At 44.7% G+C, this 24510-nt stretch overlaps 1 protein-coding gene across 1 annotated transcript in view; it reads left to right on the top strand.

Annotated features, from left to right (window-relative positions):
* Nucleotides 1-24510, top strand: part of esamb (endothelial cell adhesion molecule b) — a 52451-nt gene that overhangs the window by 26676 nt on the left and 1265 nt on the right. The window contains exons 3-7 of the mRNA XM_061218271.1: nt 16728-16873; nt 18238-18439; nt 18880-19035; nt 22085-22207; nt 23003-23135. Of these exons, the coding sequence (XP_061074255.1) occupies nt 16728-16873; nt 18238-18439; nt 18880-19035; nt 22085-22207; nt 23003-23135 (760 nt within the window). The remainder of the gene's footprint in view (nt 1-16727; nt 16874-18237; nt 18440-18879; nt 19036-22084; nt 22208-23002; nt 23136-24510) is intronic.

A 24510-nucleotide genomic window follows, 5' to 3' on the forward strand; every position in this document is an offset into this window, starting at 1 on the left:
GTTACTGCTGCGCTAGCTCCTTCGAACAGCACAGCTAGCTTCCTCAGGCTAACAGCACGTCAGATTAAAGTTACTGCTGCGCTAGCTCCTTCAAACAGCACGGCTAGCTTCCTCAGGCTAACAGCGCGTCAAAGTAAAGTTACTGCTGTGCTAGCTCCTCCGAACAGCACGGCTAGCTTCCTCAGGTAAACAGTGCGTCGGAGTAAAGTTACTGCTGCGCTAGCTCCTCTGAACAGCACGGCTAGCTTCCTCAGGTAAACAGTGCGTCGGAGTAAAGTTACTGCTGCGCTAGCTCCTTCAAACAGCACGGCTAGCTTCCTCAGGCTGACAGCGCGTCGGATTAAACGGCTCATTTGCATTCGGGTGTGTGCGTCGGAGCAGTGAGTGTGCTTTAGGCAGACTCCTTGTGGAGTCACCTGCATTTCGAGCCACGGGTGGTACAGCCCTAATTCGAGAGGAAAATTGGCAAATCACAGAGAGAGAAAAAAACCGGAAAGATGGAAATGATGACCTTGGTTCAATCAACATTCAAAAGTAATGCACTAACCGAGGAACATTTTTCCCTCAATTTAATTGCCTTAGCCGACCTGTTATATTCTTCACTGACACCACTGAGTGTGAACTCCAAGCTGTGAGCTGTCCCCAGGAAACACTCACATCGCTCAATTTGTTTGGGAAATGTTCATTGAGGCCAGAACATGCCACACAGTGACTGACTATCAGGCAAAATGCAAATATAGCTGTGATGGCTGTATCGGATGTTTCAGTCTAAAATGCGTACACAGTTGTGATGTCTTGACATTTCACACACTGCACATCTTCAGTGGAGCGCAGGCTGCTTAAATCTGACTGAAATTGTCCTTTTGTAAGTCCGCCCTGCTATAAAAACCAGCTATGACCAGCCTGGGATGACCAGCTACCTGCTGTTTCAAAACATTGCTTGGGCTGGTCAAACCATGTTGAGCATGGAGCTGGTCTGAACTGGTCAACCAGCTACCAGCTGTTTCAAAACATCGCTTGGGCTGGTCAAACCATGTTGAGCATGGAGCTGGTCTGAACGGCTGCTTGAAAACCTAGCTTGAGCTTTTTTTTTAACCAGGGTGGGCATATTCACAGTGTAAGATTTCACTATGTAAAATCCTATGCTTTCTTTGTTACCAAAATACAGTCTAGTAACAATACAAACATTTTTAGGTGATTCACAAACACTGTTGGATATGCAGATGCACTGTAGCTTCATTGGGACTGATGGAGCTTTTTGTCTCTGCAGTAATGGCTCAAACTAGGTTTGTTCTGTGACAGGAGAGTTGTGGTCATGGTAAATGGTAAATGGTTGGCATTTATATCGCGCCTTTATCCAAAGCGCTGTACAATTGATGCTTCTCATTCACCCATTCATACACGCACTCACACACCAACAGTGATTGGCTGCCATGCAAGTCACCAACCAGCTCGTCAGGAGCATTTGGGGGGTAGGTGTCTTGCTCAGGGACACTTCGACAGGGATCGAACCGGCAACCCTCCGACTGCCAGACGACTGCTCTTACTGCCTGAGCCATGTCGCCCCCTGTCATGAAGTCAGTCTTGTTCTCTGAGGTCTCCCTTCCTCTGTCTGTCTCTTCCTCTTCTTCTCTTTCCTCACACATAATCACATGCTTTATGACATAGAGGAAGAAATCAATCTGATCTGACTTCATAAAGTTGTGAGTAACACAGCATGTTTTTCTTTCCCCCTTATGTCATGGTACTTAAGTCTTTTTGAAGGCAATGGGTCTTTTTTCTGCTTATGTGTGTGCTCTTATGTCAGACCTAGTGTAGTTGTCTACCACCTGAAAAGTCAAAGTCAAAAGCCACCAGCTGCAAAACCATCTCTGACTCTACTACACTGAGCACTCTTATTCCCCCAGCCCACTCCTTCTGTCTTCCTTGTCACCACACATGAATATTAACGATCCTTTAATTTCACAGTCAACGCCAACATAAACCAGACCTGGGTCAATTCCGTATTTGTTTTGGATTCAAATACTTTTCTGTGCTCTGTTGATCTTGCCTGATGCAGCTGAGCGTGCCAATAGGACCAGAAGGCAGGGCTTGAGAGTATTTCATAGGTTCCAGTACACCATGCAAGCTCAGTAAAGCGTAGAAAAGTGCTTGAAACACAAAACAAACATTCCATTGACCCAGGTCTGATACACACAAGGTAATAATATCCACTTATCTGCTTGGCAGTATTACAGTAGAGATATGTGGACAGGTGGCGGGAATGAATGCATGACTGGCCAAATATTTGGTTTTAAAATAAGACTGCCGGCACCTAAATGGCCTTGTTCAAATGTTTTTTCCCATGGTGTCTTTTCCCAGACCTTGTGTTGCTTTATTGAGTGGCATATATGATGTGCAAGTGTTACAGTAGGACTCTTTTTTTGATTTAGTCATAGTTAGGTGGCTCCCTATAATATAATAAACCGCAGAATGTTTGAACCTTCCCTAGGGTGCGCATGCTGAGGAAGGTCAGCTGTATACTGCAGCCATGAACAGACGTAATAAAGTAATACAGTTTTCACTGGTTTTCCTTATGGCTGAGGGAAGTCATGACGACAGCTATTTCTGTTAAACAATTAACCTTGGTGCTGCCTCTGAGGGAGAATACGTGCTGTTTGCATTATTTGTGGTAGGCCTCAGCTCTGTTACCTTTATGCTTGCTGTTCAAAGCCAGGTGTCTGATGGGCAATAAGCACGTATTCGCCCTGAAACGTGTCTCTTTGCTCTCTGTCAGCGAAGATTTCTAACTTGCAGAAAGGAAACACAGCAGTAAGTGTCAATTGGTAGAGAATAATACCCCAGGAACACCAAAGATGAGGCGGCAACAGCAGGTCCAATAACAGCAATTTATTTGCCAGTAAGCAAGGTAATTTCAAGGGAGATTTCAAGGTAGTCAACTCAATTTCCTGATACATTCGACTGTTGGCTGTAACCAAATAAGAGGGGTCACACTCACAGAACATAACGCCCAATTATTGCCCTCGCTTCCCGCTGATTACCTCATCAGCGCGTCTCCCTCAACCCCTCCCGTTGTCCCAGGCCTGTTACCATGCCAGGAGGCAGCGTGCCGTCGTGGCCTTGCAGCAGCGACGTCTGACACACATTGTTTAGCAAACATTAGTTACATAGTGGAATACAAGTGAGATGATATACTATGCACAGGAGGGATAATTAAAAGACATGCATGTCAGGTTAGGTACGGTGTACTTGACCGAGGCACTGGCCTCAGAACTGGAGTTTGAGTTGTCCCTGGGCACTGCACTGTGGCTGCCCACTGGGGTAGTCAACTCTGTAAACTCTAAGTAACTGGGATGGGTCAAATTACCCACAGGGTTCCATACAGATCTTATCTTGTATTATCTTAGGCGATATGGTAACAACAGAACATAACATGCTTTCAAACATGTTCCCCTTTTCCCTTACCAGGCTAACTTCCTCTCAACGTGAGTGGGAGTTCCAACACATCACACCACCATGCATGGTGTCAACTGAACAAAATAAGTACTTTAAGAGGTCAAGAGATTAATAAGTGACTGTTCCAGCCATTTTTTAAATGTTCAACATATTTACCAGTACTTGTTAATGTTAGCTAGCCATAGTATATTTACATTTTATATAGAAATATATTTTAATATTTTAATTGTAATAAGTGTTTCAGTTCATTGGACTCATTGCTCTGCATCTTGTTACAGTGCTCTTCGTGAGTACAAGGCTTCAGCCATTCAAAATGGAGAATTTGGGTCCAATTCACAACGCAGAATTGAACATGTTCTCAGTGGTTTGGTCCACAGAAGAGTATTGCTAAACTGACTTGAGCACACTGTTTCTATGTGTGGTCCTTGGAAGTCTCTTGCATTTTGGAGTGCTGAACACAAACGTTATGTGCTTACCAAGGGCCTTAGAAACATGAAGCATTAACTTAGATATCGCTACATTATTGTCGATACGACCTTGCAGCGGATACAAGGAGGCGCGAGCGATCGATGATGAGTCTGCAGGCTATTCCAATAAGGTGATACTAATGTTCTTATATACACGCCTTATAAATGTACGTATTAAATCAGATGGAAGAGGTCTGTCTATATTTTCTTTATATATTTCATTTCACGGCTCATTGCCCTTACTTCTATATTAAATCGCAGTGAAGCTTTTGAGGAGCAGATTGTTTTCAGGAGACATTAGCGAGAACGCTTTTGCCCTAACGGAAGGTCTGCAAGAGCACCCTTACATTTATAACTTCAAAAAAGAATAAACTGAACAAGGAGCTGGGGCACACAACACTTTTGAGCTACAAAGACTAATACACATTATGTATACAATTAATTTCTGAATTCCTTTAGAATACATATGTATAATTTTATCATCCGTAAATGTTACTTATAGTTATGTGGCAGTCGTGTGCTGGTTTTCACACTATTTCACGCCAACATGTACTCCTGTTTTTAATATATTGCATTCTCATCTGCCTAGCTCCTGCTTATCACACATCTAGTAATTACAAACGCATAGTTGAACACACACCCACACCCGTTATTCATGTGCACACTCATGACACTTGCACCTGTATACACACTCGTATATCACACGCGGACACATAGGGGTCACTACGGCCTATCTCCCTTGAGTTCGGCTCCTGTGCTGAGCCTGCTGCTATAAAACGTTACAGAAACGGATGGATGTCGGTGCCGTCCGTATCGGGGTGGGGGTGTCAGAACGGAGTGGGGAACATCAGATAGGCCTCTGAGGTATGGGATGGCATAGATATGCAGGGACTGAGATGATTGGTGGTGTGGGGGGAGGGGGTGGAGCTGATGTGTATGGATGGTTTGTGTGAATAAGCTTTTGAAGGTGTATATGGAGTTCTCATCGACTACCCACTGGTTGCTCTCCTTGTGTGTGTGTGCGTGTGTGTGCGTGTGTGTGTGTGCGTGTGTGTGCGTGTGTGTGTGTGTGTGTGCGCGTGTGTGTGTGCGCGCGCGCGTGTGCGCGTGTGTGCCCGTGTGTGCGCATGTATTTTCTTTTTTTGGTATTATCATGTGTTTACATGTTACAGTACTGGCAGCACCCTTCCTTAGTATGTAAAGGCTAAATCTAAGGCACATTGGAATTTAAAGGCAAATATAAACACTGGACTGAATGGCTTTGCACTGTATATAGTTGGCTTTAATGTGTTTCATTTTCTGTTCATGTTCAGCCCGACACTGTGCATTATGGGAAAGGTCCTTTTTAAAAATAAATATAAAAAGATCCTGCTCACTGCCCCTTGGCAGTTCTCAGGCTGAAATGAATCAAGTCCTTGCCAAGCATGATGTACAGCCATGAGAGAATAGCATCCTGATAAGGTTTTGTATGAGCTTCAGGGGGTTTTCTGTCCTTGACGAATGTAGTAATCTCTGGATCTGTGGCTCAATTGTGACACTGTGTAAATCTGGGTATTTCTGTAAACAGTAAAAGGCTCTCCAAAGACCATGTCGTCACCATAGTATGTGCTGGTGCACATGCTTGCACCAAAGAATGAGCCTTCGTTTCGTTTTCTTTCTCCTCCTGCTGGACAACCGTACCCCATTTACGTGCACATTTTGTCTGTTTAAACTGTAATGTGAAACAACGGGAGCACTCGACTAGTAACATATTCTCCTACTCAGTGCTCTGTTAGCATTTGTTCTTCGTTTTCTTTAACATTCACTATTCTAAAATGACTGCTCTCCTGACTGATCTTACGTATCAGGGGGGAGAGGAGGAGTTTCAAATTTCTTTGACCTCAGCCAAAGGAGGCATCTGTCCACCATTACATAAAGCTTCTTTTTTGGTCCCTTACGTTGTTAAAAAATTAAAAACTTCCCTGATGGCACTGCCCGTCAGGAAGGGTAATTATTTATTAAGCTGAAACAAAATCAATGTCATAAGAAGAGGATTAACGCTAAATAGTAGCTCTCAGAAATGTTTTTTTAAAGCTAAATGATTTGTATGTACACTCTATATACTGCATATGCATCCCAGTAGACCTGTTATCTTTGAATTTGCATGAGAGTACATTTTAATTAAAGATGTTCCACAGCATGTCTCCAAGGTCCCCTCCTATAGCCTCCAGAACATTCTGGGTTCCTCCTTCGTAGACCATCTGTACATGGGTTTTGTTTTGTTTTATTTTTTGGGGGTTGATGATCATGAAAGAACATTAAAATCTACAGCTGGATAGTGCAAGATCAGTCAAGGTGAAATACCTTTGCTCTAAAGCCCCTCAGATATTCCGGTAAACTAGAAGTCCAGTAATAATCAATGCAACGTTTTGTTCTGAGATATACTACATTTATATCAATAATTAAATGGATAAAATTGCTGGTGGGATGTGGGAGCGACCAAATCTTTTGAAAGTTTAATATGCACTGTTAGACAGAGCTCTGGCAGATGTCTGTGTGTGTGTCTGCGTATGTCTGTGGTTTGTGTGTGTGTGTGTGTGTGTGTGTGGTTTGTGTGTGTGTGTGTCTGTTTGTGAGTGTTTGTGTGCGTCTGTGTGTTTGTGAGTGTGTGTGTGTCTGTGTATGTCTGTATGTGTGTGTGTATGTCTGTGTATGTCTGTATGTGTGTGTGTGTGTGTGTGTGTGTGTGTCTGTGGTTTGTGTGTGTGTGTGTGTGTGTTTGTGAGTGTTTGTGTGTGTCTGTGTGTATGTGAGTGTGTGTGTGTCTGTATTCTAATAATGCTGGCTTGCTAATTGTTGTGCTACACTCATCCAATTTTAGCCCAACTTGATGTAAAGTTACATGTTTTGCTGCCATTCCTTATGTATGAATCTCAAGAATTGTCAGACATCCACCTTTCTACTGCACGAGAATGGTAACATTACACTCACTCGCTTGCATCTTGCAACTATGCAGTCTCACTATGGCATACATACATAAACCAAGATGTTATATGTTTTACAAGTTGTACAAGTTTTTGTACATTCGTGGCTTTACATTCGTGGCTTCGTGCGGTAAGCGTGATGTTGTGAGCGGAATAAGCCAGGACAAGCTGTGTGTTTCTGTGCCTCCTGCTGTACTCCCGCCCCCGGGTGTGCGTATATGTCATGCGAAGTGCACGGCTTGTCGCGGTTTATGCCTTACATACACCACGCATCTCAGGGGTGATGAGCAGTATATTTCAAAGGCGGTATTTGAAAAACGGATTAATGAAAGGCTTTTTTTGCCCACCGACACGTGGAGGATTTAGCGGACAGATGTTTTTTTTTATGGTCTAAAAACGTGCGAGCGTTAACCCTTCCCGTAATACAGCAGATAATGCCTCTCCAAAAAAAGAAAATCCCAAACTCTGTCCTGATGGGTGGTTATTTTTGTAATTACTAATCCCCCATCCAACCCCCAGAGTTTTTGAGTGGCCTTGGGCTTTGTCGTTACCGTACAGCAGCTGTAAATATGTGTTTTGTCTCGATCTGCCAGTGTAGTCTCCATGCTCTCAGGCTCAGCTGGCACCCCCAGCAACCACCCCCACCCCCCAACAAAAACAAAAATACTCTAAACACTGGAGTATCAGAACCTTAGACAGAACTGGACATCATCTTAAATAATTCTAACACCACTTCAAGAATAAAAGACTAAATAAGCAGTTGTAAATCCATAAAAACAATCGAGTTAATAACGTGCCAAAAGAGATAAGTCAATGGCACATATTACATATCATGACCTCACACTTATTGCTTCTAAACAACTCAAATATTATTCAGGCCATGAAACCTGATTAAAAAAACGAGATTCAATTTTCTATCTTGTTTTCTGACTTTGCTCAATGTTGAAACTGATGAAAATCAGTCATTCAGAAAAGTACAGATCCAACCAATCAATGAGGGTTCAGTCTGAATTTTCTTAATCTAAACGGTGCCGTATATTCTAAATGGAATAACAGTCTGATGTGTCAAAGATCTTATGAGTAAAATGATATCGGTGGTGATCAGTGTGCAAATCCAATCTGCACAGACAGGTCTGTAAATACACTACAAATCCCAGGGAGCTGTGGTGATTATATCACACGTGCCACATTGTGCAGTTTGATATCTCAGCTGTCTCGTCCTTGGCCTGCAGCCCTCGGTAATGTGGAAAAGCATTACTGCGTCTCGATACAATGCTATAGGCATTCAGTTCATGTAGGCTTCTGTTGATATTCAGAAGATCAGCTGGTCTGGGTGTTAGAGGCTGTTTAGCAGAGTGTATTGTTAGGTTCTGGAACATTCTAAATACTGACTTTCTTTGATGATACCCAGTAGGCATTTATGGGTCAGCTTTTCAGCTTTCTTTGTAAGCCTGACAAGAGGTTTCTTTTTTACTTCCTGTTATCTGAGTCTGCCTTCGTAGGTTTGTCTCTGTCTGTGAATGCAGGTGTGTGTATGTGTGTGTGTGTGTGTGTGTGTGTGTGTGTGTGTATGAGAGTGTGAGAGAGAGAGCGAGAGAGTTTTAACACACCTTTATTGTGACAATACAACAACATCACAAGGCACAGAAAACCTTCAATCCCCACAACACAAGAAAGGACAGAAGTTAGAAAGAGAAGAGAGAAAGATTAGACAAAAGGAGACATACATTTCACAAGAAATACAAGTGATAGTGGAAGTATGAGAGAGAAAGAAGGAAAGAGAGAGAGCGAGAGAGAGAGAAAGAGAGCGAGAGAGAGAGAATGTGCAGGCTCCTGTCGGTGCCCTTTGATCTGCACTCGTGGTTAATTCGCTGGCTAATTTTGGAGTGCTCTCCAATCTCTTCATTATCAGGGGGGCTCAAGTACTTCCTGCCCCACTGTGTCTGAACAATGGCAGAGAAGCTTGTTTGGTTACGGGTGGAAACAGATGGCCGGCCAATCACATACTGTTTGTCGGAATGGACTGTCTCTAGATCACGTGTTGCCAAGAGCGGTCCTCTGAATTGCCATTTCAGAAGGAGTCATGTGTCACACATGACCTACCTGCTCAATTTCCTATTTCTCACAATGTTAGTGCACATACAGTTTAACATGTAACTTTGTTTACAGTGTCAATCACAAATATAAACGAAACGGGCATCCAAGATGCTTCCTTTAGAACAGGGGTCTCATACTCCAGTCCTGGAGGGCCGCACTGTCTGCAGGTATTTGTGGTTTCCTTTCAGTCAGCAGCCAATTAAGGCCTTGAGAACAAGGTGTGTGGACTCTTTAGCCGGTTAAAAACTTTGAAATGTATTCACTCGTGCTGAAACACCCTCCAGGACTGGAGTTTGACACTTCTGCTTTAGAACAATTCTTTGTCCGTTGTGCTAGACCACCCTACCACCATTTTCCCTGGCCTGCACACCTGTGGGCGGGCTCCTTCGCGGAAGCCTCCTCCTGCGGCACTCGCTCCTGCTGGCGCCGCCCTTGTCGTCGTAGCGCTCGGAGTCGGATTGGTTCCCCTCCCCCCCCCCCCCCCCCCCCTCGCTCCCGGGGTCGAAGCGGGACCCAGCGCTTTCGTGAGCGGCCGCTACGAGCCGCGCCGCGCCGTGGAAACGGAGAGCCGGAGATGAGAAGGGAGATGGTGCAGCCTAGCAATTACCGCTTCAATTAACCCCGTGCTCCCTCGCTCCCCACGCCGAGCTCTCCCGCACTTCTATCTGCCCCCGCAACGCCGGCGTCAGACGAGCTTCCCGAGGAACGACGCCGAGCCCGCAGATGAAAGAGCCGCGCGCGCCCCGCAATTAAAGCGCTCGTATATATAAACCGCCGGGACACGGTATAAATACCTCCGGCAGTGTCCTGGGTGGAGAGGGGCGGGGCTAAACGGGGCTGAATCGGCGGGAGAGCAAGCGGCCAATGGCAAGCGTTTTGTGCCGGTTGATGAACGATTATCCCAGTTGAGCATCATTACATTACATGTAATCACTCTTTTATCCAAAGCGACTTGCAGTTGATGAGACTAAGCAGGGGACCATCCCCGCTGGAGCAATGCGGGGTTAAGGGTCTTGCTCAAGGGCCCAACAGCCGTGTTGATCTTACTGTGGCTACACCGGGGCTTGAACCACCGATATTCCAGGTGCCAGTCATGCACGTACCTTTATCCACTAGGCTACTGGTGGAAAGAGCCGGACACCATTTTGGCTCCGTACCCCGTGCTCCAGCGGCCTGCCCTGTCGGTGTGTGGCGAGCCTGAGCCGATCCAGCTGATGAAACCCTCCGCTCTCTTTGAAGGGTATCAAATTGAGTGAGTGCCTCATCAAAGGCTTCCCGTCAGCGGCCTCCTGAAAATCATCAACATGTCCCCTTCATCTCCACGTCTGGTTCTCGAGCGCCCCTCCTCCCTCCGCCTGCACTCCCGTTGATGGCTTTCCTGGCGGGAGGCCGTCTGCAGGACCGCACGCGTCCTGTCCCTGAGCTTTGTGTCGTCTGTGTGCAGGGCACTTAGCTTTGACCTACGAATGCGCAAACAGAACAGAGGTTCAAAGGTCACCTGTGTTTGTGCCACGGTGGGCCAGTTACAAAACATTTACTTAGCGTTGTTGGTTGTTATGTCTGTCGGTGCTGTCCGTTTACATTACGGAGAGGCACCTTCAAATAGCCGGGCTAGCACGCTTCTTGCATTCACTTCGGCCCTTTTCATCTGAGAGAAAACACTGTTAGTCTGAAGAGAAGTCAAGTTGACAGATGAAAGCCACTCGGCAGGTGTCACAGCCCAACGTAACTCACAAGGGTAGGTGGAGCTAGAACGGGCAGGCAGTGTACACGTCCATGTAGTAATATTTAGTAATATTTTCCTAACACGTGCCGTTTTAATCTTCATGAAAACACTGGGGTCAGGAATTAATCAGCCTTCATTATGTGTCCTCACGTCTGAGTTGGAAAATTCATTTTGCCAAACCGCTGACTTCCCCAAACTGTAGTTGATAAGATAAAAACTCAATACCTCAGTACTAAACACTCGCAATGCTTTGGTTTTTTGCCAATAGGATCTGTTTCCTAACCTCAGCGTGATAGTATTTTGCTCTCTTGTGGGGCGACGTTGGCTCAGGCGGTAAGAGCAGTTGTCTGGCTGTCGGAGGGTTGCCGGTTTGATTCTGCCCTGGGTGTGTCGAAGTGCAAGACTCTCTGAGCAAGACACCAAACCCCTAAATGCTCCTGATGAGCTGGTTGGTGTCTTGCATGGCAGCCAATCGCTGTTGGTGTGTGAGGGTGTGTATGAATTGGTGAATGAGAATGACAATTGTACAGCACTTTGGATAAAGGCGCTATATAAATGCCAACCATTTACCATCTTGTCTTCCTCTTGCTTATGCCACACCTCTTCCCTCTGACTCTTCCTTGTCTGCTCTAATAGTGATTGATGTTTGTGGAACCGCTGAAGTGACTCTCATATGTTTTCATTTCATTCGTTTCGTGAGAGTAGACATGGGCAGTTCTCTGAAAAAAGTGACGTCACTAGCTGCTTCTTTTCACATTGCAGGCAGCAGCTGAGCTTGTACAGAGTGGAGTCGGAGGAAGACCTTTCATATGTGGCTTCAGCCTGCATTTGCGTCCAATTGATCAGTGGGGGTCCTTAGTATTGAAACCCTAACCGACTTAACCCTTCCATACCCTGGGCTGTGAATCTCCAATTGCACATTGCCCTGTGGAACTACTGGCCCCAGTCACTCACAATCCAGCCCAAGCACCACATCACGGTGCCTTACCCGAATGAGCCAACCATCATCCGGTTCCCATACTGTTGATGTTAAGGTTGGACCAGGACAGCATATGAAAGGCCCCTTTCTATTCCCACCTCCCAGAACTTCCCCTCAACGACTCCCATAGTGAGCAGCAGCTCCTGGAGATTATCCCTAATGTATTATTTAAGTCCAGTCCATCTGCTAGTGTGAATGGATTAATATTTTCCATCAAGATCAGATATCTTCTTCTTCCATCGCCGTGGGCAACTGAGAGAATGGGTAGGCAGTGTTGCCCGGCTGTAAAAGCCCCCGCCCCCTCTACTTAACCAGCACAGCTTGGCTTGTGAGCTTACACATGGCGTCATTATGCTGATGGTTGCTTAAGTGTTAAGAAGGTGTTCAATCCACTTTCATTAATGCACCAGAACATATCAGCTCTGACCAAACACCCACCCCCTCTGCCTCAGAGTAAGTGGGTGGATCAATGTGTGTGTATGCATGTTTGCGTGTGTGTGCATGTGTGTGTGTGTGTGTCTCTGTTTGAGAGAAAGCGGTATGTGGGGGATGGGGCTCAAACAGCTTGCATTCTTGTATGTGACATTGTTGCCAACTTGTGTCCTTGTGTGTGGCATTGCCAGCTTGTTTTCTTGTGTGTGACATTGTTGCCGCTTGTTGTCTTGTATGTGACATTGTTGCCGACTTGTGTCCTTGTGTGTGGCATTGTTACAGCTTGTTTTGTTGTGTGTGACATTATTGCCATTGTGTGTTCTTGTATGTGACATTGTTTCCAGCTTGTGTTCTTGTATGTGACATTCTTTCCAGCTTGTGTTCTTGTATGTGACATTGTTTCCAGCTTGTGTTCTTGTATGTGACATTGTTTCCAGCTTGTGTTCTTGTATGTGACATTCTTTCCAGCTTGTGTTCTTGTATGTGACATTGTTTCCAGCTTGTGTTCTTGTATGTGACATTGTCGCCAGTTATTTCTCCCTGAAGACTGAAGTCATCTAAGGGCAATGAAAACTTAAGTGGGATTCATGATGATTTATGATTTATTCCCTAATGAGATCGCACACTCAGAACCGTTGAAAATAGTGCAGAGATTAAGCTCATATAATACAATTGAGGCAGACCCCTCCCCTTCTTAATATTCATTATTTAAATGCCATCTGTTTTAAGCTTCACTCTCTCTCCATCTCACACACCCAAACTCTGAAGTCAAAGTCAACCCATAGAGGCTAAATGCCGCTCCCCCCACCACAAAGTTTTCAAACGAACGTTCAAAAATCTATTGACCTTACAATCACAATCCTGATTTTTGCCTTATCGGCTGTTGACTCTAACCACTTTCAATGAGAAAAAAAAAACAAAACGGAACAATGGAGAATTATGCCCCCTGTTCCCATGACAATGGGCCCCATTCACGGGGCGGAGAGGGCACCCCCGAAACCCATTCTTCTCCGGCGAGAGCCCCCACAGGCCTGCAACCGCTAGCATGGCGGGGCTAGCGGTTATTTTAAGGTGTGTTCTGAGCCACGGCAGATTGCCTGTAGAAAGCCATTATCAGAAGGCGCCCGTAAGGGTGACTGTACGTGAGGAGAAAGGTTATTTGAGAGAGGGAGAGAGGGGGAGAGGCTGTTGCAGACCACCAGCTTGTAGCGGTTGCCTTGCTGGTTTATTGGTCACTAAGGTGTTGCTGGAGAGGCAGATTCCTGGCTTAAGGCCAGTGGGCCTTTGCAAAGCCTTCACCGCGCTGCCAAGTCCGGGTCCGGGTCGGTTCTCCGGGTTTTTACTGCTCCCATTGTTATCGTACTCATTCAGCAGGCAGATGTTTCTGGCCGTCTGGATGCTTGGGCGTTTCCTGGATGAGTTGTGGGGTCCAGAACTATAAAAGCCACACTTGTATCAGCATATTCGGGGGGGGGGATTTATTTGACGGTTACTTAAACTTTGAGGAGCAGGCAGTCACAAACAGGGCCATCAGGCAGCCATGCCTGTGTCAATTACACAGTTCTTGCTGATAAGTGCATCAAAGGACCCAAACACCGGCACTTATACGTGACTCCTGTAGGTTTGCTGCCCCCTCTTGGCAGTTAAAAGTACTGCATTAATTTGGGCAATGGGTTTCTAATTTTGTGAATGTACTGTACGCTAACTAAGCCACTACTCAGCTTTGGGGGTAGGGAGAGGGATGTGCTGTTATGAAGTGACAGGTCCAAATATTTAAAGGGAACATTCCCCCCCTCCATTACAGTATGCCTGTGCTATGTTCTCAACATAAAACAACAACACAAAATTAGGTAGTGCATGCAGTTAAGTCTCGCTGCTCCATCATAGTGTATGACATTCGGAGATGTAGTTTTCATTGATAGATTTATTAATTCCTCGATGTGACATCATGAATAGAATTCAATTGGATGGACAGAAATAAACTGTTTTGGCATATGTATGGGGTGTTGATTAACATCCTACGTGATTCATTTTGAAGTTATTCTACAGATGGTAGGCAGCACAGCACAGTATGAGGTATGGACATGGTGAATTTTCACGTTTTATTGGGGTAATGTCAGCAGGGGAAAATGAGCCTTTAATTGTCTAGTTGGTTCTGTTTAAGGAAGCAAGGGACAGATGTGCGTGTGTAAGGTCTCCTGGAGCGCTCTGTTGCAGGCACTTAGTTACAACAACAACAACACAGGCACAGATCCCCCAAACACATTCCTGTAGCTCTCTCTCACACACTCTCTCACTATCTCCCTCTCTCATTCTGTGTCTATCCCTATATCTCTCCCTCCCTCTCACTTTCACATGCTCTGTCCCTCACTCTCTCCCCTTCTCTCCCTTCCTCTCTCACTCCCTCTTTTCCTTTCCCTCTCCCTCTCTCTCTCTCTCTCTCTCTCTCTCTCTCTCTCTCCGAGCTGTCTGCTGCTGTGGCACAGATGGAGGCAGACCAGATCTGAGGGATTATGGAAGATTTTCTTGATTTAATAAACAATCAGGAGATGACACAGTGCCAGGGATAAAACCTGAGACTGGGAGTATCAGCGGAGTCTTCTCTGGTCCTCCAGGTCTCCTCTGACACCGTGGCCTCCATTCTCCCATCTAGGGCTGAGCCTGGTACAAATTTATATAATATTATTCCCAGGTCCAGGACAATAATCAATCATATTTACCACAACAATAGCTCAGGAGTCAGTTCGAACCCGCCCTGGGTGTGTTGAAGTGTCCCTGAGCAAGACACCTAACCCCCAGTTACTCCGGATGAGAGCTGGTTGGTGCCTTGCGCTGGTGTTTGAGTGTGTCATCAACATAAAGGCGCTATATAAATGCAGGCCATTTACCATAAATTCACAGACCACTGCCAAGCAAAGATTAGTGATTACAAGCTGCAACCATTCCAAATATCACAGCTATAATGCCATGATAACCATGGTTAAAGTTCAAAATAATTTTTTGAGTTTGGTAAATTAGCTGGTCTTGCTGTTCAGTCCCATTAAAGTCATGAAGGTTTGTGCTTGCACGTGTAGATTGGGACTCGTTTTCATAAAGACATCAAAGTTATGCTGCATTACATAATGAAGTTGCAGAAAGCGCTGCTTGAGTTGCGTGAGGCAAGAGAATTGCACGAAGAGATTGTTGAAGGATTAGTTTCGTGCGTGGGACTTAACTTGCCGGCTTCACGGCAGAAATTAAACAAGAGCCACTGTGGCTCTTAGGGTTAATAAGAAAAAGACGATCACCGCAACTTTAAGCTCAAAACAAGATGCCGTGCGCTGACATCGCCGTGGGGCATAGTTGTGCTCTCGCTGGCTCTCGCAAACCGAATTCATTTGAATAAAAAGAGACACGGACGCGGTGGCGGTTTGATCGCGGTGCGCTACGGTGCACACTCTCCTCCAAGCTGGCTGATCAGGACAGCGGCGACTGCTGGGATCAGTTGATCCACCTTCAACTGACTAGTTCAGGGGACTTCCTGCCTTGTAAGTGTGGCTGAGCTGTGTAGCTCACCTTTGTCTCATTGGTCTCATCGGGGCTGTACCGTAGTCACTTTTTCCTCTTGAACTGTCTGAATTGAATTATTCAAGCTTCATTTGACATGGAACCCCTTTTAAGTAATCTATCCACAGTTCATCTGCTTGTGGTAGTTTATTGACTTAATTATGACCACTTCAAAGAAACCATCTGTATTGTATTTATAATTGAAACAAGTATTGCTGAAAAGTCTCATGTAGACTGACATAATTTGAGTAACAGCACTGTTTGCTTATTTGCATAGTATGACTGTGTGTGTTATTATTATTTGTTATATTTAAATGTAAATGTGGTTTTAAACCATATAGTTATGTTTTTCGTCTGCTCCTAAATCTCTTCAACTTTCTGTTGAAAAAAAAGCTGTGTTATGTGACCATTTAAAAGTATCTCTCAGTGGACTGAATAGCGCTTCCCTGATGGTTGTTCTCATGATCACACACTGACCATTGCTTTTGAAGCACAGTTGGGGCTTGTGATTTCAGCCTTCTTAAAGACAGTGCTCACCATTGAGCTGTGATTGTGAAAATGTGCACATATACAGTAAATAAGTTAAAGATGTAGTTGCATTCAACCCTAGAGTGGAAAACCAGTTTCACAAGATGACAAAAAAGGAAGATCACACCATAGTTTGAGAAATTATACTGCCACACTGTACAGACTGAAACAAAATCTGTGGATTTATGTTAGGACTTATTTCTTGAGTATGAATAAATGTCCTCTAAACCTTCTTTCTCTGCAAGTGAGATCCTTTATGAATGTCATTGCACTCTGCATTGTGTATTTGATCATGTTTCCAGATTGTTCTAACCCGGCTTGAACTTTCATCCTGTAGAGGCTTACTGGGCTGCACATGTTTACGTCTGAACACGAGCAGCGTCAGATTGGAGCATTTGTACTCGTGTTGTGGATTACGATATGTTTACGAGATGTCCTGTACAATGTAAGACGGTCTGTCAGATATTGGGTGAAATTGTATGTAGACCTCAGTTAAGTTCAGGGGAAATGGCTGATCTGCTGGCCCTCCGCAGGTGATTCCCAACAGGTGGAGATCCCTCGCAAGGAAATGGAGGTGATCCAGGGGCGGACGGTGGTTCTGCAGGCCTGGTACACCCCCACCTCCGAAATTGAGAAGAACACCATCATCTGGAACTTCATGGCTAACGACTCCAAGCAGGTGAGGCCTTTAAAAAAAATCTCAGTCTTGGCAGCACTGTTTAAAACGTGTGTGTGTGTGTGTGTGTGTGCATCTGTGCTGGCGTGCTTTCAAACAGTAAGAACGTCTTTGGGTTTATGAATGGATTATGCAGTATTTGTCTTTACACTGAGGTACAGTAATTCAAGGTGGGCAGACACAGCAGTTTTGAAGTCACCTCCAACAATGCAGTTTGCTGTTCATGTTCAACTGTGACCCCACCAGGGAATACTCCACAAACACCCCCCACACACACACACACACACACACACACACACACACACAGCCGTGATACCACTCCCCTTCATCCCACGTCCTGCTCACATCAGCTGATGCTTACGGTTTAGCAGCTGAAGATTGACTTGTTTTGACCAGGAGTCAAAGGGTTCACGTTTAAGGTGCATATTGTTGGGAGCCAGGGGGATTAGGACTAACCCTTGCGGGTCACACCATCTCGGTGGTGGGGAGTGGAGCAGGGTAGGGGCAAAGGAGGAGCCCTGTTGCTTCAGGAGTCCGGCCGGTATTGTGTATATCCTTGATTGCGATTACGATAATCTTTCTAGTTTCGCTTGCCATCGCCTGAAAGCTTATCTCTATAAAGTGAAAATCAGCCTCAAATTCAAACTCCACCATCTGTGCGCTTCATTTTCGGGATTATCTTTATGAAGAAGGGTCACTTCTTTTATATGGTTAATCTGGGAAATGCTTCACTTCGGAGGCTATCAAAGAGGAATTGTATGGCTCCAATCAAATTTTGTTGAGAGGTCTGATCTGCAGTTGACAGTGAACACATACATTTAGTCAGCAATACCGCTGGAATTATTTAAATTGGGTTTTCCTGAACCAAAATTACTGTCATAAATGTTTCCCATAAATTGCAAAATCTGTTTCATATTCCATTAGAGAGGAGAGATGAGAGTGCGTGTGGACCTGAAAGCACTGTTGAACTTGCTTCAAATTAAATTGGATGGAGAGTGCCAAGACTCATCACGGAAATAATAAACAAGTGTTTACCCATATAAAAATAAACCTTTACCAAAAAATGTTCAGACATCAACGCCTAATATTTACGGAACATAAATAGGCCTATGCTAACACGTTTGTGAGATAGACTCCTTTTTCCAAGTGAAGCCTCAAAGTTTAAAGCTTACCAGTTAAAATATGAATTGTTTGTGAGTTGTTTGGTTCTGGAGAGCTGCCTACCTGAATATTTCTTTGCAATCATGAAATGACTTCAAAGAATGACTTGTTTCAGCGAGTGTAAAATGGAGACTGTTTACTGGCGGTATTGAATACACCATTTACATCTGTGTAAATGTGTGTCTGTGGCCGTCCTCTCTGCGCAGGTGATATCGTACACGTCGGGCCTGATCGGACTGGGCAGTCCCGAGTTCAGGAAGCGAGTGGGCTTCTCGCTCTCCATGCCCTCCACCAACCTGTCCATCTTCATCAACAGCACGCAGGAGTCTGACTCCGGCCGCTACCTCTGCAACGTCATCATCCCGGGAGCGCCCGGACTGTCCGGGGAACTGCGACTCAGCGTGAAGGGTGTGGGCTCTCTCTTCTCCCTCTCTTCTCCCTCTCCTCCCTCTTCTGTCTCTTCTCCCTCTTCTCTCTCTCTTCTCCCTCTCCTCCCTCTTCTCTCTCTTCTCCCTCTCCTCCCTCTTCTCTCTCTTCTCCCGCTTCTCTCTCTCTTCTCTTTCTTCTCCCTCTCTTTTTAAAAACCGAAATCTTAAGACACACCTTTTCAGCATTGCTTTTACCGACTTCTTGAGGGGGTTAGACCCGCCTTCGGTGCCTTACAATGGGAAGGTCTGACCTGTCCCTGGGGTTGGACCTCATTACTCTCTGCAATGAGAGTTTGATCCCGAATTGAGCACTTTTTATTTGAATTGTTTCGTATTGTTTTATAAAAAAGAAATGTTTTGGTCCCTGTCATCACATCGCTGATTGGGCTGAATGTAGGTGTCTGTGATTGGCTCCTGCAGTTCCGCCGTCGGTCCCCGTGTGTGAGATGGCGGGAAAGCCGGTCCTTAAAGGGAACGTGACGCTCAGCTGCCGGTCCAACTCCGGCAAACCCACTCCTCAGTACAAGTGGACCAAGAGTGCGCCCGTGTCTGAGGTGTTCTTCTCCCCCATGCAGAGTGAGTATCTCCTCATCCACCTCAATCACCCACCCTGTGCTCTCACCCTGGTCTGTACCGCAGACCTCAAATTAGCCTTCCCTACCCTGGTCCTGGGTATGTTTTCATTTCAACCCTTCATTTCACCTGCTTCTGCTAATTAGTAGCTCGATTAAATCTCTAGCTGTTGAATGAGGTGTGACTTTGTTAGGGTTGGAGTGAAAACCTACACCTATCCTGTACAACAGTGCTTTGCCTGCTGAAGTTGATGGAGAATTGCATTGCTACATTACATTACATTACATTATTGGCATTTGGCAGACGCTCTTATCCAGAGCGACATACAGTTGATTAGACTAAGCAGGAGACAATCCTCCCCTGGAGCAATGCAGGGTTAAGGGCCTTGCTCAAGGGCCCAACGGCTGTGCGGATCTTATTGTGGCTACACTGGGATTAGAACCACTGACCTTGCATGTCCCAGTCATTTTACCTTAACCACTACGCTACAGGCTACATTATACATTTAATTTAAATTAATTAATTTCGCATTTAAGTGCAGGGGAAACTGTGACACTATTTTTAATGCACTACTGCACTTTACTAATCGGTGTGTGAATTTGAGTGACAGTCTGTGCCACCAGTCCAACCAATGCCATCGTTTCTGTTCTGCGTCTGCCCCTCCCTCACCTCTGTGTCCACTTCTCTCATTGGCTGTGTATCTGTCACTCTTTTCTCCTGTGTGCTCACAGAGTGGAGAGCCTGTCCCCAGCCCCTAATTGTTCTGGGGTATTTGGGTAAGGGACTGAAAACCCCCCGACCCTCTAGAACCCAGTCCTGTACCCTTTAGAGACAGACTACACCTTAGCCCTAGAATGAGTAGCAGTGTAAAAAACCTAGACAAATCTAGTTTTACACCCTTGAGTCTGTCTTTAGCAGAACCTACCTCAGAATCGGATTAGTTTACTGTCGGAATGTGCTAAGCCCTCTTGTTTCAACATTGCAAGTTTGAGGCAGGGTCCTATCATTTGCTGACAGCGAATCATGACTAGGAGCCCCGAGCACTGGAACGTGATTGGCTGGTGTCATAGGCATTCCTCAGTTTAGCACCACATTAGCTCCTCCCAGTCACATGACCAGTCTTCCACAGTCTGTGATCAGTGAGAGATGCACCTTTGTTTTGATTGGTACTAGGTCATCTGCACAGTCTCTGGAGCAGTTAGCTGTTCCAAATGGGAGAGGAGAAAGGAGAAAGAATACAATATGCTTGCTCTTCTTCCAGATACCATGCTCAAACCGTAAACAATGGTTACCCCAGTGTTTTCCATTAAGCTCTGTTTTAAGCTCTGTTTTTCGCACAAACCCAGCCTGCGTCATGCAGTCCGGTCTTGCACTACTAGCCAAGCAGGATTAGGCTGACAACAGAGGAGAAGACTGTCCAATCAGAATTGCCCTGTGTGAACCAATGGCGGCCTTTGGAACACAATGTGGATGAGTGTCACCTGAGTGGCTCTTGTTTCGAACAACAGGCCTGCTTGTGTCCCATGGGAATGTATTAGTGACATTGATACTGACTGCACCGTCCTTATTCTCTGTAACTCTGCACCTGTGTGGAGCTGATGTGTTTGTGAGCTGCGCTTGATTCCCATCAAAGCAGTTTCACCTGCTGTTTTTACATTTCCTCTGTCTGTAAGAGTTCCCTGAACAAAACGCTAAGCGTGGTCTGAAACATTGATATTTTATTGAAATTAGTTTTGATTAAAATACATTTTTGTGATGTTGTTTTTCCATAATCCATTTCTAATCCACGTAACTGAGCAAATAGAATAATTTAAGGCCGGGTGAAATTAAAACAGTGGATCATTGTCCACTTTTGATAAAATGTGATGACATTTTTGTCTTTAGTCCAAGAACAATGGTGGCTAGCCTTTCTTATATGAAGTTGGTTTTATACCAGTGTAACAACCACTTTAGGAACTGCTACAGCACTTACACAGAAAGCTAACAGTAACTTTTGCGGAACAGCCTTGTGAGATTTGTGCAATCACGCAGGAAATTTAATTACCCCCTGCCATCCACACTCCACTCAGCCATGAGTGAAACCCTTCACCTTACCACAGCCTGAAATCTAATGATCTAATGATGACGAACCAACCACAAACATTTAATCATGCAAAATTTCAATTCAACCATCATCCATTATGTAGTTAGAGAACTACACTTTTTTTATAAACCTTTGAATACCTTTTACACAGTATGTGGTCGCATTTACATTGTACTTAAATGTTTAGCTATGTTGTAATTGCATGGGTAAATGTGATTTTGTATGTGAATTCAAAGTGACCAATGGCTTTTGGTGAGTACATATGAGGGCGGTGTGGTGGGGCAGTATCTGCTCTTAAGGGGAGTATATGACAGTGTGGTGTGTCAATCAATCAGTCACTCTCAATGTATTTGCGTAGTGCATTTCATACAACAATTGCAGCTCAATGTGCTTTACATAACGTAAACATTTTACATAAACAGCAGGAGAATAAAGGAAACAAAATGTGGGATTAAAAGCGATAAACCAGGAAACCAGTGTCTGATTGGTGTGTGTACTTACAGGTACAATAGGTAAGATGTTTGTGTTAAAACATTGTTACAAGACTATTGTAAATCCCTTCCTATCATTGAAAAAGCCTCACTGACATGTTGACTCACCCTCTGCCTGTGTTTATAATCCTTAAATTCGGTTTTCAAAAACCGACACTCTGTACATTGTATAACATTGTATAACTGTACAATAATTTAATCTAATTGGTTGAAAATTGGTTCTGATTGCCACAGCCAATGGTGTTTCAACATCAGCGCATTTACAGAGAGGGGGGAGGGATAAACTGTTGTGGTTTGAAGGCGTATGTTGCTGCTATTCCTCTCTTGACCGCTAGAAGTCCAAAATTACCTTTAAGGGGGAGAACATGGCAGAGTAGTCCGGTGTACAAGCGTATGTCCTACAGAGTGCAGTGTGGTGTAAAGCAGTGTGTGTGTTTGGCGGTGGGGTTATGTCATGTGTGACTGTCTGTTCTTGCAGATGAGAAGCTGGGTACCTTGCGTCTCAGTAACCTCACAAGGAACATGTCGGGGAAGTATGTCTGCCGGGCCAGCAACACAGCTGGCTCAGAGAGCTGCTACATCAACCTGGAGGTCTCCACATGTACGTGTGCGGTCTGTCATATACACGCATGTACACCGTATGTCCCACGCCAAATCCCTGTATGTACAACCTGTACCGCATAATTTACACGCATGTATACTCTAAGCTCTGTGTCCTACCATATGTCGATAAACAGGCTGTTATTTGATGATACATGGTCTGCTCATTGGTTTATTGTTGAGCTGTTCGTCCATGCGGACACAAAATATCGAAAGTAATGCACGTCAAATATATTCCCCTTCTGCAGTTCCTTCGTCAATGTGACCTAGTTTAATTTTAATTTCTCTAATTAAGAAAAATAACAGTCCTCGAAAGGTCATACATTAGCTCTTAATTGAAAAGTCACAAAAAATGTAAATTGACTGGGAGCCACCTATGTTATGTAATTCTGGTCACAGTATATATTAAGGTATATGAATAGGTATTTACTAATGTAATTCTTAACAGGAATGAATTGACTTGCAAATGCATGAAGCATGAAATTAACTTTTAATGTGTTAATTTATTTAATGACAAATGTGTTACACTATTTTTACATGTCAGTAAACCATAGGATAAATATATAATTAGTAAACCACTAACAAACACATTTCTTTCATTCCAATATGAATTGGCGTTATGAATAATGTGCAGGAGTCAACATGGAATTAATGATGTATACGTAAAACAAAGGTGGACATATGAACATAGTAGTTTGTTCATTTAAAAGCGACATTAGTTAATGGCAGTTCATGTAACACTGTTATAAAGTGTTACCATGTGACCTTACCGGTGTTACCTTCCCCCCCCTTTCAGCCACCAACGCTGGCGTGATCGCCGGGGCAACAGTGGGCTCTGTGGTGGGCCTCGTGGCCATCGTGCTTTTCCTGGTCTTCATCCTGAGGAGGAGGAGGAAGGACACGGAGGAGGACTTGTCCAACGACATCAAGTGAGATCCCCGATCTTTATCCCAGATCTGGAGACGAGCAACGACGGGGGCTCACGGGTTGGGAAGGGGGGGGGCAGAGGTTGTAGTTTGGGGGCTTATCCCTGCCCACATGTTGTGAACAGAGTGTGCGTGTGTCCAGTACAGTATGTGCGTTACATGTCTTATCCGGTTTGTGCAAATAGGGCTATCGTCTCCCAAGAAAAATAAGCCCCAAAAAATAGATTAGGATAACAGCCGTGCTGCCACACAGGGCCTGCGTGGCTGACCACACTAATGCCTGCTTTAGCGCTAAGCCCTGCGTGTGCCTGCCCTGGCCACCTGGGCCAGCAGCCTGGCAAGAACATGATATCATTCATTTCACCAGCGTTAGCGGAGGCTGAGATGAGTGCTCAGAAACATTTTATCATTGAATGTCCCCACGCTCCCGTTGTGCACAGACGCGATGTGGTTATCGTACCATGTAAGGCAGAGGTGTCCAGTCTGATCCGAAAAGGGTTGGTGTGGGTGCAGTTTGTTTTAGCCCAAAACTGATACACCTGATTCAACATGTCATTGAATATTCATTTAATTAATTTGGAATATTATTGACATTATTGTTAACTCATAGTTATTTTCTAAGCGGACTTGTTGTTGAAGTGAATCAGCACTGGTCATCAGGCCACTGTAAAACTTGATCATCAAGAATGTACAGTGGTTTCAGAAAGTATTCAAACCCCTTCCCACTTAATTGTGTTGTACATTTGAAATGTATACAATAATTTTTTTTAGTAAAAAACTGAAATCTCTCATTTACAGTATTCAGACCCTTTGTTGTGGCACTCCAAATTGTGGTCAGGTACATCCTGCTTGCTTTGTGAAGTTTGGAACTACCAGCACTCTTCCTAGAGTTGGCCATCCAGCCAAACTGAGTAACCAGGCAAGAAGGGCCTTGGTTTGGGAGGTGAAGTCCTCTGCTTTCTGGAAGGTTCTCCCATCTCTGCAGAGAACTTCCAGTGTTTGTAATAATAATAATAATAATACATTTTGAAAACATGTTCTCACTTTTTCTTTATGGGTTATTGAGTGTAGATTGATGGGCAAAAATGGCTATTTTATCCATTCAAAATTACATTTACAACACAATCAAGTGTGCAGAAATAAGCTGTCTGTTACAGAGAGGATGTTGTGTGTCTATTACTGAGAGAATGTGTGTCTGTTACGGTGAGGATGTTGTATGTCTGTTACAGAGAGGATGTTGTGTGTCTGTTACAATGAGGATGTTGTGTGTGTGTTACAGAGAGGATGTTGTGTGTCTGTTACAGACAGAATGTTGTGTGTTACGGAGAGGATGTGTGTGTTACAGACAGGATGTTGTGTGTGTGTTACAGAGAGGATG

This window comes from Conger conger, chromosome 13 (assembly GCF_963514075.1).
Source record: "Conger conger chromosome 13, fConCon1.1, whole genome shotgun sequence".
Taxonomy (NCBI): Eukaryota; Metazoa; Chordata; class Actinopteri; order Anguilliformes; family Congridae; genus Conger; species Conger conger.